Here is a 15,202-nt window from a genome sequence, read left to right as displayed (position 1 = left end):
ACTGATGCATGCGTGCGACATGCTGTGGTAGCTCAGCGACAAAAGCACTGGGCCACTAGGCTTTGACATTTTGTGCTGCAAGAATTTACAAATACAAGAATCAAATCGAAACTGGTGAGGTCTTCGAGCGTACTCACGAACCGAATACAAGCATCAATGTCATGGGGAGCAAACAAGAACTACTAAGTACACTGCTCCGCCCAAGTAAGCACAGCGTACTCGTCTGCAATGAGCAATGTGACCGAAAAGGTCAAGCGTAAAGCTGAACTTTGCATTGAATGTTGACGTTTAAATTTCAGTTTCAGATTATTTTACGTACTAGTATTGAAGGGTACATATAAAAAAGGAGAATACAGATAGACGTTTCTTAGTGCGGACACTGCAATGAAGCCTCTTTCATCTGATCACAACTGCTAGCTTGTCTTTCTGTTTGCCTTGAAAGATGTTGTGTGTCTCTCGATGGGTCATGCATGGCTCACACCCCTGGTTTCAAATTACGACAACTCCATAGGTGTACGTGTTGATGATGGCTGTCGCTATAAAGTTCTATAGACAGGTTTTTCGATGACATACGGCACGGCGGAAATTTTATTAGGGCGAAACTGCGCTGTAATGAAAATATATTGAACATAAATGTACTTGTCAAGTGCCTGGGCCTGTAGTGGTAAAGAAGTCGAAGAATTTTTTTGCCCTTTGTATCAGACAACAATGACGTTCGAGACGACGCTGGCATTTAAGCTTAGGCTTAAGCACTTTTTTTTATGCCTTTACTTCTACGCACATTGAAAGGCTATGACAATGTGCTCTTGATTGTCGCAGAAGCTTCGTTTTAACACATTAAAAGACAACGTTTCCAGCATTTTGTTCAAGAAGCACTTCTATCCAGAGAGAAATCTGACTAAGCATTTGTGTCTTGCAGAATAGAGAGAGCGTGCGCGTAAACGAACGAGTATGCATTCTTGTCGATGGCCGTGACGTTCTTCTTCAAAGCAGCAACATTTTTTTCTTCAATACCAACGTAGACCGTTAGAGTGTTTTCGTGGAGAAATGGTGAACTAAAAATTCCATACCACTTCCCTTGACGTCAATGACAGTAAGGAATGATCACGACTGGCCGCATGATGGAAAAAAGAAAGCAGAAACTGGATACAGACGTCCAACGCAGTGATCCCGAAAGGTACGATGAGTCAGCAAAACACGCTTTAAAACGCCTAATATTTTAGTGTGCAGTAAGGCCTTTTTTGGGTATAATCACCCTTTCCAAGTGTAACTGGGCCACGGTGAAGTTGCTTCACTGGGCCGTTGGATTAATTGGCTTCAGCTACGCCGTTTGGAGTTTTGCCTCCGACGAAAAAAGTGAGTTGATAATTGATTGACTGACACGTGGCCCATGTCCTAAGTAAGGTTACGTTGTTTTAAGTAACATGTGACTCGTTTATCTAGAATAGGAGTTGTTCAGACAATTGGAGTGACATTCCGATGACAAACACTGATGAAGCTCTTGTAGGCATTTGTTGATTACCCTCATAAACTTTCACTAGTACATGGTAGCCAACCTGCATAAGGATTGCCTAAACTTTCTGTCTTTTCATCTATTTTATACCTGCCCTTCTTGTAACCCAACAACACCTACAAACTATACGGATGCGGCATCAATTTGCTGCGCCAGAATTACAATGAACTTCGTTTTCTTGTGCAACGACAGCAGGATTAACAATATACTAAGCTGCCAACGCAAACGCAACACATTATGTGTAGGTTCCATCAATGATGTACACATTAATTTTGAAGGTTACATGAATGAACGCTGCTGGGTGGAGCGACACTAGCCAAATTCGCTTTACGTGTGACTTTCGAGACATCCGTGGGCCCCTTTGATTTCTATAAATTCTTACACCCAGAAACCATGCTTCAGGTTCTAATGGCTACGAACACTTTTAGCGAATGGTGTTGTATTCAAGTGACCTTTTAGCGAAAAAGAAAGATCATCGTGATGTCTGCTAGTGGATGGTGTGGCGTCGAGGAAAAAAAGCCTTCACATGAGCCTGTTTAGTAAAGGTGAAGGGAAATAACGCATTGTTTTCAGACTGGGTGTTGTAAAGTCACTATAGAGAACGACGACGTAATAAGCTGTTAACAGCGACTGCAATCTTTAGCAGTGCACGAACATTAGGGCGGAGTTCATACAACACAACTGTGCGACTTGTCAGAGCGACGCAGCACACGTGAGTAGAACAATAAAAAAACATTGGCAAACAGCTTAGTCATTTGAATGAGAAAATGTCAGAACCCAGCTGCATTGACTAATTATCCTAATGTATAGGTAGATGCGTTGTGGACATCATTATATAACTTTCATATTTTTATACTGACACGTCCCCTTTTTATATTGAAACGTCCGCTCATTTTGGAAAACCTATGCTGGCGTGAGAAGAAGGGAGAGGAACGCAAGCTGTAGTCTCGTTGTGCATGCAATAGAATTGACAAGTACATAAATTTCTGCAGAAACGATGCTAAAATGGAGTTGTCTTGCGCAAAGAAGAGCGTAGTGCCAATGACGTTTACAGCTTACAGAAGGTTGACAAAATGTGTTAAACAGGATTGCATTGCCGCGCCCTGAAAAGAGACATTGTGAAGGCGATATCCTGTCGATCTCGCTGTATGCCGTCTCAGTACTGTGCTTTTGACTTTTTATTCAAAGATTGCTGCAACCTGATGAGCACGAATGCGCGCTTTTTTAATTATATTTAAAGATAATAGTCTTTCTTGAGGACCTTCGGCTGAAAAATTTTGGTCTCTGCCCATTTGTCTGTTTATCCACCCTTAACGATATTCTAAAGTCTAAGCGGCAACTAAACACAATCCAAACCACCAACACTATCCGCAGCGCCCATCAATATTGCGCAAGGTTCAGCGTTCATACTTGTGCGATTGTCAATTAAAACGCAATTGTTGCGCATATCTGAGGCACTACAACAACACGTCAATAGTCTGTATGTGTGCCTTTTAACTAGAACAAGCATAAAAAAGTAATTCTAAGGACCGTGGCGCTTATCACGCTGCGCTGATAATGCAACGTTCGCACGAAAAAGCGAATGTTTCCAACGCTTTGCTAAGACGGCACGGTGGTGGCACCTACCCGTCGCCTTGCATCCTACACCTTATTACCTCCGAGACAGGCGCGCACGCCACACGCACTTCGTTTTCCAAGGTAACTGCCAGATAGCGCTCATGTCTCACGTGTGACGTGACTTGATGCACTCACTCGCCTCCGATGCACGCTCGAGGCACTCTGACACAGCGCTTCCAGAATACGATTCACCGGTTTCCTTGCGCATAACATCAAATAAACGTTTTGGTCACTCTCTCCAGACGCAAGACTATCGTCTTTCGACAACATTTGCATTATAACATGTAGATACGGGGTCGATTTTTTGTAAATTAATTCACATTCAAAACGAACGATTAAAAAAAGTGACTTTGTTTCACCATACTGTGAGTCAAACACCTACACAGTACTGTATATAAATACTGTTTCGCCCGCCAGACTACCTCCTTCCAAAACAAATGCGAGGTGCTTTCAGGCCAAGTCCATATGGTCTTCAGCGAAGGCAGGTACGTATATTTTGCAAAGTTTAGCAAAAACAATAGGTCCTCGTACATAGAAACACACAAAGGAACATATATATGTTTACGTTTAGAAATGCCTCCAGTTTACAGTTGTGCTAAACATAAGTTGCAACACGCTGTCTGGGCTCAAAACGGCGCCGACAGTGCAAATCGACATCTACGTATGAAAAAAAAGAAAAACAAGGTAGTTGAAGTAAACTCTCGCAATCAGTGGTACTTTTTGAGCCGATTTAACAATTTTCCGTGTCACTGTTCACCCTTGGGGTCACTTTAATCTCAACCAGAATGCCACAATTCATATTGAGTGTGACTGCACGAACGCACGCACGCACACACACACACACACGCACGCACACATACATGCATACACACACACATACACAAACATACATACACACATACATACATACACACACATAAACGCATGCACACACGCACACACACACACACACACACACACAATTTTTCGCTTCTAGGCAGATACCTTAACAGCACCGCCAGGAAACCCAAGCTGCCTATGGCCTCTGAACCCTATCTCTACTTGCATCTAGCTGGCATTTAGCTTTTTCTCTTCCCTCGTACCTTCGCATTGGTGGATGCGACTGTTCCTCTAATAAAGTAAACTTGAAGTATGCAGTAGCCAAAGTTGTCTAAAAGAATCTATCCCAAAGTTTTTACTGGAGATAGTAATTTTTATTCCTTTTGTTTGCACAAATAAGCTACCGATGGAATTCAATGAATAGATGTTTGCTGTCACTTCGTCGCGATTCTACGAAATACTTCTAAGTACGAGATAACTTGTACTATTTTGCTCCTGGGCGGAAAACAATGCGGCAATGCACTAAGTGTCAATGTTGCATCGACTAGTTCATCACTGAATATGCGCACACTTCGAGAATTGTTGAGACGAACTGCTGTTGGGGCTTGTTGGTTTCGTCATTGCATTCCGTTCCTCGCTTTCCGTACCTTCTTCACGCAGCGCTGTTGTGCTTGCTCTACAACTCCTATCAATATATTTGTCTTTGTCTGAAATAAATGAAATGAAATACGAAACGTTGAGATCTAGTGTATATTCCGCTGTTCCTACTTTGCTTTTTGTAGTCAGATATCTAACGTATAGTCACATGATTATATATAGATGAAGCTTACGGTAAAATCTCGCGCAACGAGGAGTTCGTTGTCGATAATCATCGAACTTCTCGTTATGCTACCGCAGTGCGTGACTGCCCGTTTCATAAAGCAAGAACAGGCTTCACTCGCCTTGTCCCGCAATGGACCCTTTTTAGAATTCCAAAGTGCGCTTGTATTCACTGTATATTTGCCCAAGTAATGCAGGCACCTGTCGTACTTCAAGCGGACACGAACCCTCGTCGAACGTGCTTGGGCTTGGCTATCATTGCTGTTTACATCATGAGAGCTGACTATATACATTTTCCACGTCACTACGTAAGCAGACTGCGCCTGAACAGGCTATTTGCAGTAAGTAACTAGCAGCCACAAGTTGTTCAAGCTGCATAGCAGGAAAGATAAATTTATAACTTTGAAAAGGGTCCCCGGTTGTCACTGCGTGAGCGAGACAGAAAAGTAGGAAACGAAGAAACACCGATCAGTTCTGATTGTTTTTAGGTTTCTGGTAGTTCCTGTCATTCATTTTGCGATGCAAAAGCTCGCACCGACACAATGAATCGAGATCTGTCTTTGATGGTGCACGCAGGACGCGACAAGCTTTGGGTGGGAAGTGGAGCGTTCTTTCGTCCTGGCATCCTGGAAGTGGCTCTTGCTGCACCCTGTATTAGCTAGGGCCACTGCGTACGCTGCGCTGTCGGTGAGCTTCTCACATACTCAGGAAATTACACAATGTGTGGGTTCGAAAAAAGTTGTTAACGATTTAGTACCATGAGCCTCACAATGGCAGTTAAGGGCAACGTTTTAAAGAAGCATGCTATTGCTGACCCACTTAAATGGTTGGCATTTGAAACTTGTTAGAAACACGTGAAGTACATTGCTCTGTCAAAACTTTTCTTCATTGTTTTAAACCTGTTCATTTTTTAAAATATTGTTTCTCGAATGAGCAAATAAAGTATCTGGTATGTTCGGTATAGTGGCTTCAAAACCTTGTTACAAAACTAAGCTGATTTATTCAAGCCGCCCAGAGGAGATGTTTAGCATTATCTACTGAATGTCGGGGACTTGATGGTCTTGGAACACGATTCCACTGCGGCAAAGTTTCAGCTTTGATGGCTAGCACATTCTTTCGTTGGTAATAACGTATTCGGCTGTCCTGCAGAGCTTTCGCTAAGCAGGCTGTTTATTCACGAGGCTTTCACTCGATAAAGCTCGTGACTATCTGGACATGTCACCGGCATGCCGATGATATTACTGTCTACGCTTCAACCTAAATAAGTTCCAACCACTCTATCGGTCCACAGCTTCAGCCCTTAATTTCCTTTCCCCAGAGCATAATAAACAGGAGGCGCATCTTGTTGACGTGCCTACTGTACTGTGGTTTTCTTCCTCATCCTGCTTATATTCTAGATTTCGTGTTTTGCTCTTCGTTGTACGTGGCCGACAAACCTTGCAAATTCTGCCAATATTTTACGGCGGCTACTCTGTGATCTTCGTGGCATCGCTGCTAGGAGTAGAGGTGGCCACGATTTTCCTGGCTCAGCATGCGCTGTTCTTCATCGTTGCTAGGTTTCGCTCTCCAGCATTCGTCTACGCGACCGGACTGCTTCTTTTACTGCTGAAATTCTCTGCCCCACGAGAGTTCATGCAGGTGAGTAATCGAAGGTATATTATATAAATGTTATCATACGTTCGCGTGGTAGTTCTGCGTAAAGGCGTCCCGAACAACACCTCGATAGACAAAGGCACCACGTTTTGGAAGGGGATGATAGACTGATGATTTGTGGAAGACTGGAAGGTTAACTATAATATGGCGTTCAGCTGCCTACAACAAGGTCGCCGTGTGAAATTCAGGTCTTTTTCCGACGACGGGAAGTTTAAAGGCACCATACGGATAACGGCATTGTTCCATACATTATAAAATTACTCTTTCAAGATTCCGTTGTCACCACGGTCTCAGCGAGAATACGTTTGGTATGCGAGAAAACGCACAAAAAGTGCACCTTCAAGTTCCCGCACCACTTGACATGACGTCAGAGATTTCTATAGCGTCTGCTATTTCCGACCTAGTACATAATCGGTAAAAATGAAGCAGATTGTCCACTAAGGTGGCCAGAGAGCTTGCATGCTGTTCAGAAAAATTTTATTCCGCCAGTTGCCAATCTACAAAAAGTGAAATTTGCCATCCGTGACGTCATCCACTTAGATTTCGAGGCCATATATTGAAATGAACTTTGGTCAACTCTAATAGTAATGTTATGACAATTAAAGTACCAATGCCGAAGTTTAATAGTATAATTTATCTTTCTAAATCAATCCATTGTTTCTCTGCAGTGACCCTTTTTAAACAATTGGCCGGTTATCTGCGTGCTTCACTGCAGATGTTGTCTTCTCTCTGAAGGCACTGCGTGAGATATGAACGTGATGTGGCTGTGATGTCGGGAAATGAAAGCTTTTGTATAACGTAGAGCTACTGGAATGTGGCAGCACCGTGTTGTCTAGGGGAAGGTACAAATATTAGCTTTTTCTTTCATATCGTCGCATTGTTAGCGCAGTGCTAGAAAAACTGTGATCTTTGGAATTACGTTTATATGCTGCTTCGTATAAATAAACACACTACCTTATAATCACGAATAAATGTTGAACCTGAGATATCCGTAATATTTTCTTTTGGTCGAATATGGTCACAAGTATGAGGGGCGGCCACTAGATCAATGTGGCTGGGTGTTGAGCAAAAAATTATTCTTTCACCGGGTGGCAGAATAGTGTGACAGACAGACAAACAGACATACAAATTAAAATTTCTCCGTTGAAATATCGGAAGAAAGACCATCATTCTTAAAAAAAGCAGCCATGTGGCCATTAACAGGCCTGTTAGCAAATATCAAAGGTTTAAAGCTAATTAGAAAGTGTACAAAGTTACAAATTTTAGCGCGTAACATACCAGCACTTGTTATGTATTAGTAGCTATACAGTGCCCGAGATACTGGAAGCAGTATCAGCAGTGGTTGCTGTAGCGCCCATGGTAGTGATAGTGGTATAGCACAAAGATTACATAAATCTATCTATCTATCTATCTATCTATCTATCTATCTATCTATCTATCTATCTATCTATCTATCTATCTATCTATCTATCTATCTATCTATCTATCTATCTATCTATCTATCTATCTATCTATCTATCTATCTGTCTGTCTGTCTATCTATCTATCTATCTATCTATCTATCTATCTATCTATCTATCTATCTATCTATCTATCTATCTATTGTAGCGCGAGTGTCCTTGTCCGGGGGCAAAAGACGAAGAAGACTTTCCATTCTTTTTCCTGTGATCAATAAGCGTGTTTGTTTGAGGTGCTTTGTGTGCTCGTCGATCCCGCATCGTCGTCACATTAGTGAAGATGCGGGGTAGTCTTCATGCTTGGCACCCCTTCGCGGACCCGACGTTTGATCCCAGAATCGCTATCACGCGTCGGCACACTAGTTCACCGTTTCAGTCGCTGTCTGCGAGGCCTGTCTCCCGAGTTCGATTCTTTGTCAGAAACTGCCAGCAATCGCTTGCCTCCTTCAGCCACTATGGCTACTGCAGCTCCATCGCACATGACACTTCAGAATTCCATAATTCCTGATTGCTTTCATAGTGAGACCTATGAAGACGCCCTAGACTGGCTGGACCAGTTCGAACGCTGTGCGATGTACAACCAGTCGGCCACCCCAGAAGACAAGCTCGCGAATGTGTACTTCTACCTGAAAGACAACGTCCAGACGTGGTACATTTACAGGGAAAGAAGCATGGCTACGTAGGACGAATTCCGCAACAAGCTGATTGACACCTTTACTAGTCTCGACCAAAAGAAGAATGCGCAACGTCTCTTGGAAGCTTGAATTCAAAAACTGAATGAGAGCGTTGCTATGTTGGCCGAGGACACGACCCGTCTTTTCGGCAGGGCAGATTCTGAGATGCCGGAAGACAGAAAGCTGCGGTATCTAATGCGAGCCGTGAAGTAGCAGCTGTTTGCTGGGTTTGTGAGAAATCCACCAGCCACAGTAGCTGAGTTCACGAAAGAAGCCACAGCTATTAAACGGGCCCTACAGCAAAGGTACCACTAGCAGAACTCGGTCAACTTTCGAGTGAGTAGTCCCGTTACGACTGTGGCGAGCCTTTGCGACAACGACAGGCCTCTGCGGGAAGTCATCCGGCAGATTTTGAGGGACTACTCACTCAACTTTCGAGTGAGTAGTCCCGTTACGACTGTGGCGAGCCTTTGCGACAACGACAGGCCTCTGCGGGAAGTCATCCGGCAGATTTTGAGGGAGGAGCGTCGGCAGCTTGGTTTAATTTCAAGTCGGAACCGACGCCGGCAATGTCTTTTGCCGCTGATGTTGTCCGGGATGAGGTTCTTCAGGCTTTCTCTTCATCCGGCTATGATGATGTGCGACGACATCATACTTATACTGATGCAGTGCAGCACCCCGTCGTCGAGCCTTCGGCTCAGCGGATACCAATGACTGGACCACCACGAAACCTGCAAACACAGCCGCTGACAGCGCCGATGACTTTTCCATCTCGCCGATCTCGCCAACAAGACGAATGCCGTATAGCCAACATGTGCAGCCCACAACGTGGTTTCATCGCGAGTCTCCGCTTACCTTCAAGCATCGGAAAACCGATTTGTGGCGTACCGCTGACCGTCGACCAGTATGATTTCATTGTGGTGAAGCTGAGCCCGTTTATAATGTATGTCGTTATCGCCACGCTCAGTACTCAATATTTTCTCTTTGCCCTGATTACGCTACGTACGACGATCGACGCACGTACAACGAAACTCCTATGAACACACCGCCACAGAATCCAATACGGCCTGGGTCACGTTCTCCATGTTCTGCGCGGGGAAGTTCACCCATTCGTCCGCGGTTTAACCGATGTCACCGGGGGAGGTCCCCTAGCCCGCGACGGGGAAACTAGAAGCAGTGACCTCGGGAGGTGGGGTTGCGAATAATCAAACTTCCGAACAGCCTCCATTGTGGACATATGACACCTCGAAGCCACCGATGCCGAAGACGACGACAGCAATGACTATTCCGACGAATGGGACAACTGCCGACGTAACCGACGCTATCAGCGCTGACCTCGTCGTTCACATTGACGGCCACCAAGTGACGACTCTTGTGGACACCGGCTCCGACTTTTCTATAATAAGCGCACAGCTAGCCGAAAAACTAAGGAACGTGAAGATGCCATGGCAAGGACCCAATATAAGAACTGCAGGAGGTCAGTTGAGGACACCGGTTGGAAAGTGCAAGGCCCGACCCTTCATCGCTGGTTCCACCTTTAGGCCACCCTCGTCATTCTTCACGAGTACTGTAAACAGCTCATATTGGGAATGGATTTCTTGCGCGAATACGGGCCTGTGATTGACAGCCAGGGCAGAAGTGTAACGTTTTCTATAAGCTCGGACAGCACTACAGATGAGGAACGCCAGCCACCTCGCTTCCATATTGCCGATGACGATGTCATACTGCCGCCAGTAAGTTGTTCTGTCGCATTAGTGCACTGTGACATCTTACAAAACGGTACTGCCATCGCGGAACACATCAAGGAGCTTGCATTCACTAGCGGCATTTCTGTTGCCAGGACATTCATCACAGTTATCAGCGGATGTGCTGAACACTTGTTGACTAATTTCAGCAGAGAACGCCGACACCTATTTAAAGGCACGGCTATTGCCTATTTCAACGAACTCGCTCAAACAGAAGATTGTCATTCAGTGGAGGAAGCAGCAGCGTCTATTACATCAACTCATCTAGCCACCACCTACATCAACACATCATCATCATCAACTACATCATCAATACATAATCATCAACTGCATCAACACCTGTTGATGTTGGTTCAACATTATCTTCCATTGAGCAGGACAGCCTTCTCACGCTGATCAACAAGTTCCACGGCTGCTTCTCATCCACACCAAAAGTTGGTCAAACGGCACTGACATAACACCGCATCATTACGGATTCTGGCGCCAGACCCATCCGGCAAAATCCTTATCGAGTCGCCCCAAAAGAGTGCCCAAAGGAGCGTGACATTAACTAAGTGGGCATGTGCTTACCAAGAATATCACTTGAAAATAAAAGTTTTTGCTCCTTCAAGGAAGTTTGTTTTGAATAGGAGCTACTTCTGCTGACTCCGGCATATTTCAGTTGTAATTTAAGTCTGTTGATCAGTTTTCGCTGCTCCCTTGGAGGGGATGGATGTAGACCACCCCGGGCGTCTGCCGGCACCAGCGGCGTCAGTGGCGGCCGCCTCCAGGAAGCGGATGGGACAAGCGAGTGACAGCGACAGTGAAGATACTCATGCTTACTATCTCAGCAGTGAGGACTTCTCAGATGACGGTTTCCAACCTGTGCTGAGCCGCAAGGCGAAGAGAAGGAACATGAGGACATCCTCATCCTCAACTATTCAAACTGTAAGTGAAGCGCCGAAATCGGACACCTACGCCATCCTGCATCTGCCTGCACTTCCTACCGTCAGCATGAAACGCCTTAACAGACAGTCTGTGTCGAGGTCTCTGGAAACGCTCGTGCCAAATGAGATCACGGACATAAGAGTGAACGCCAGAAAGAATATACTGGCTGTGAACGTTTTGCACGCAAGTGCGTTGGGCGTTCTGCGCAGTGTAACTGACTTGGACGGCAACCAGGTGCGCTCTCACGTTCCCTTGGGATGTGATGTAGTAACCAGCGTGATCTACGACATTGATGTTGCTATTTCCAATAATGACTTACAACTTCTTGTCAAGTCAACAACTGATACTCCAATTGTTGATGTCACCCGGCTAGGCAAGTCTCGCTGTGTCAAGATTGCGTTTAAGAGCACATCACTCCCCTCTCATGTGAAGGTGGGGTACTTCAGGCATGCTGTGCGGCCTTTCATTCCAAAGCCTCTCCAGTGCCGTAAATGCATGAAACTTGGACATGTGAGCAGCGTCTGCGAGAATTCGGTGGTATGCCACTGCTGCGCCGAGCACCATGAAGCGGGTAAGTGCGTCGCAACTGTCAAGAAATGATCTAATTGCAATGTATCCCATGAAGCCACATCGAAGGACTGCCCGCGGATTCAGAAGGAAATTGCTATCTTGAAGGAGATGGTGGGCGATCACTCATCTCATCGAGAAGCCGCAGCTAAAGTCAGAAGGCGTCATTCACGTCGACGTCGGTCTTCGAGGACGCCCGCTACCTCCTCGACACGTTTGCGTGATCCCTCGTCAGTACCACCTCCTTTGCCTCCCAGACCACATGCCGTGGGAAAGGCTGTAAAGGACAAAGCCAGTGAGCATACCCTAACTGCGACAGAGTGGCCTGCACTTCAAAGGGAAGCAGCATCAAGCGAACCGAAGGAGTTTCCTGACGGCCAGTCTGCGCTCCCGGTTCGAGATCTTTCCAACCAAGACAGGCAAGTGACGGCAATCGTGCAATCATTAATTGCCACGATTCGCACGCTACTGAGCAGCATACAATCTCCGTCTGCTGAGAGTGCACTGCAAATACTGGATGCACTGAATCAAGTTCTTGCGTGCAATCATTAATTGCCACGATTCGCACGCTACTGAGCAGCATACAATCTCCGTCTGCTGAGAGTGCACTGCAAATACTGGATGCACTGAATCAAGTTCTTGCTAACTTCGTATAAGCACAATGGCTCAACAAAATCTCATCTTCCGCACTGAAGTTAAAAGTGCGTCGATTTTTCAGTGGAATGCTCGAGGCATGAAGTCCCGTATCTCGGACTTTCGCCAATTTATTCGGGCCAATCAATTCCTATACTTGTCATATGTGAACCAAACGTATCAACGCCTTATAGATTGTCCGGTTATGAAGCTTTTTGTTCAGCTGCTTGCGAAGAACGAAGCAAAGTAATTGTTTGCATTAGCACAGTCTTGACTTATCTTTCGCACCCAATAAGTTCAAATGACGACAATCAGTACGTGTGTCTTCGTGTAAAGAAGAATGCAGTTTCGTTCACGCTTATTGGTGGATACATATCTCCGTCATCGCAATTTGACTGCGACAGAATAAAAGACATCCTAATGAGAACCGATGGGCCTTAGATCATCACCGGTGACTTCAACGCCCATCACATGCTTTGGGGGAGCACTAGGATGAATGCCAGGGGCCGGAACATTGTTACATTCGCTTCCGATTACGACCTTTCTATCATGAACGATGGTACCCCCCACATATCTGCGGGGTCTCACGTATGGCAGTTGCCTTGACCTGACATTGGTGTCAAGGTGCTTCTCTCACAAAGTTAAGTGGTTTTGTGATATTGAGACTCATGAGAGTGATCACATACCCACCTACGTGACGATCGATGGTATCATAAAACATTTCTCTTCCGGTGTTGCAATTGGCACTGACTGGTCGATGTTTGCATCGCGTGTTGAGAACGCTTGCCAAGAAGGCCTCGCCTGCAGCCTGGAAAATACCATGGCGGAAGCTATGCAAGCGCCCAAATGTAAATTACCATTTTCGTCTAAAATAACACAATTTGACATCGAACTGGAAAAACTACGAGCTATACGAAGGCGTGCTGAACGACGATACAGACGCACAAGATCAATTTACGATCTGAGGGAAGCAAGGCCGATCCAGAAAAAGATTCAACGACGCATTTACAAACTGGAGAGCGAACGCTGGAAAGCATTATGCGAATCTCTAGGCCCTCATAAGCCGTTGTCATATATCTGGAGAACAGTTCGTGGTCTTCGCTACGATCCGCAACAACGGCACCATTTTAAAGCTTTGGCACTCCATCATGGAAAAACAGAACTCGAGGTGGCTGAAGAATTTTGCACGAGAGTTGCCGGGAATATTATGAACGAGAGCATCGACGCCGTGATTGTTCCTGAGACGCGATTACCAGAAATGGACATTCCGTTCACCATGGAAGAACTGGAAGGTGCGTTAGTCGCTTCTAAGCGCATGTCATCGCCAGGTCCTGATGGTATTACTTATAGTGCGTAGGGACACCTTGGACCAAAAGCCAGAAAAGAACTTTTAACATGCTTCAACAACTCCTGGCTCAGCTGCAGTGTTCCCCGAGAATGGAAAATAAGTCGATTAATACCACTTTTGAAATCGGCAAAATCACCATTGGACTTGACAGCGTATCGCCCTATTGCCCTCGCAAGCTGCCTCGGAAAAGTGATGGAAAGAATGGTTCTATTTCGTCTCGAGTGGTACATGGAACGATACACCAAATACCCTTCTTGCATGGCAGGCTTTTGTCGGAGCCGCTCCTCCATTGACTGTGTCGTTAACTTATCGACATTTGTTCAACAAGAAAAAAGTCGCAAGCGCACATCAGTAACACTCTTTCTCGACGTGAAGGGTGCATATGATAATGTAGCTCACGATGCCATCCTCACTTCTCTCGCAGCAATGGGCATTGGTGGACAAATGTTTCATTGGCTAAAAGATTATATAACTGGCAGAGGTTTCTTTGTACAAACATATGAGGGTACAACTGCCCAACATTACACCTACTGCGGAGTACCTCAGGGAGGTGTTTTAAGCCCCACATTGTTCAATGTGGCCCTCATTGGTCTGGTGAAGGTTCTGCCAAAGTCGGTGTGCCTATCTATATACGCCGATGATGTTTGCCTCTGGAGTGCTGCAGTTACTCGCCCTCAGGTGCGTGCACGAATACAGCGGGCAGCAACCCTCACAACAGCCTACCTTCAGAAACAAGGCCTAAATATATCAACTGTGAAGTGCGCGTTGATAGCGTTTACACGCAAACCAATGACGCCATACCCTGTTTACATCAATGGGCAGAGTGTTAAATATGCACGGACGCATCGTTTCCGGGGCATAATAACCGACAGAAGTCTTTTGTGGAGCCCACGTTGTGCGTACTTGAAGAAGAGACTGCTAAGTATTGTGCATATCACGAAATTCTTGTGCGGTAAAGCATGGGGAACTTCTGTGGCCTCCATGCCACAGCTGTACAGGGCCCTATTTCTGGGTCTATCGCGCTACAGCTTGCCGGTACTGACTAACACTTGCAAATCGAATACTCATTCTTCGGAGAGCTTGCAGGGTCAGGCACTGCGTGTCTGCCTAGGACTGCCCTGATGCGCTTCTACTTATGCCACAATCATGCTTGCCAAAGACCATCCGGTCAGGACATATATAGTTATGGATTGCCTCAGAGCGCACATTCGACATGCAAGCCGTGTCCCCGACCACCACTTGGCCCTTCTACCTTCCGGAAGACCACATGCTACGTTTTCAGACGTCATAGCCAAGTACCTAAACAGCATTCTATCAGGAAATACGGCAGCTGTGAGAACGGGATGTCTTTGCGGTGCCTCGACCAGCCGCAAGTACGTCTAGAAATTTCGGGAATCAAAAAGAAAAGCAGTCACTCCAGAGTAGCATTG

The 15,202-nt window shown here is 45.6% G+C and overlaps 1 protein-coding gene across 6 annotated transcripts in view; it reads left to right on the top strand.

Annotated features, from left to right (window-relative positions):
• The first annotated feature begins 858 nt into the window (after positions 1-858).
• LOC119167452 (protein-cysteine N-palmitoyltransferase Rasp) overlaps positions 859-15,202 on the top strand; it is an 89,832-nt gene continuing 75,488 nt past the window's right edge. Inside the window, exons 1-2 of one of the 6 annotated variants that reach the window (XM_075866260.1) lie at positions 861-1,177; positions 5,345-5,455. Coding sequence is in view for 3 of the 6 variants with exons in the window: in XM_075866262.1 (XP_075722377.1) it covers positions 1,101-1,177 (77 nt within the window). In the remaining 3 variants the exon portion in view is untranslated. Of the gene's footprint in view, positions 1,178-1,214; positions 1,357-3,547; positions 3,616-5,344; positions 5,456-15,202 lie in introns of those variants that run through there. The other 5 variants (XM_075866258.1, XM_075866259.1, XM_075866262.1 and 2 more) reach the window with 5 other exon arrangements.

Source organism: Rhipicephalus microplus, chromosome 6 (genome assembly GCF_043290135.1).
Source record: "Rhipicephalus microplus isolate Deutch F79 chromosome 6, USDA_Rmic, whole genome shotgun sequence".
Classification (NCBI taxonomy): Eukaryota; Metazoa; Arthropoda; class Arachnida; order Ixodida; family Ixodidae; genus Rhipicephalus; species Rhipicephalus microplus.
Note: the sequence above shows the minus strand (reverse complement) of the source record. Positions and strands in the feature narration are given on the sequence as shown.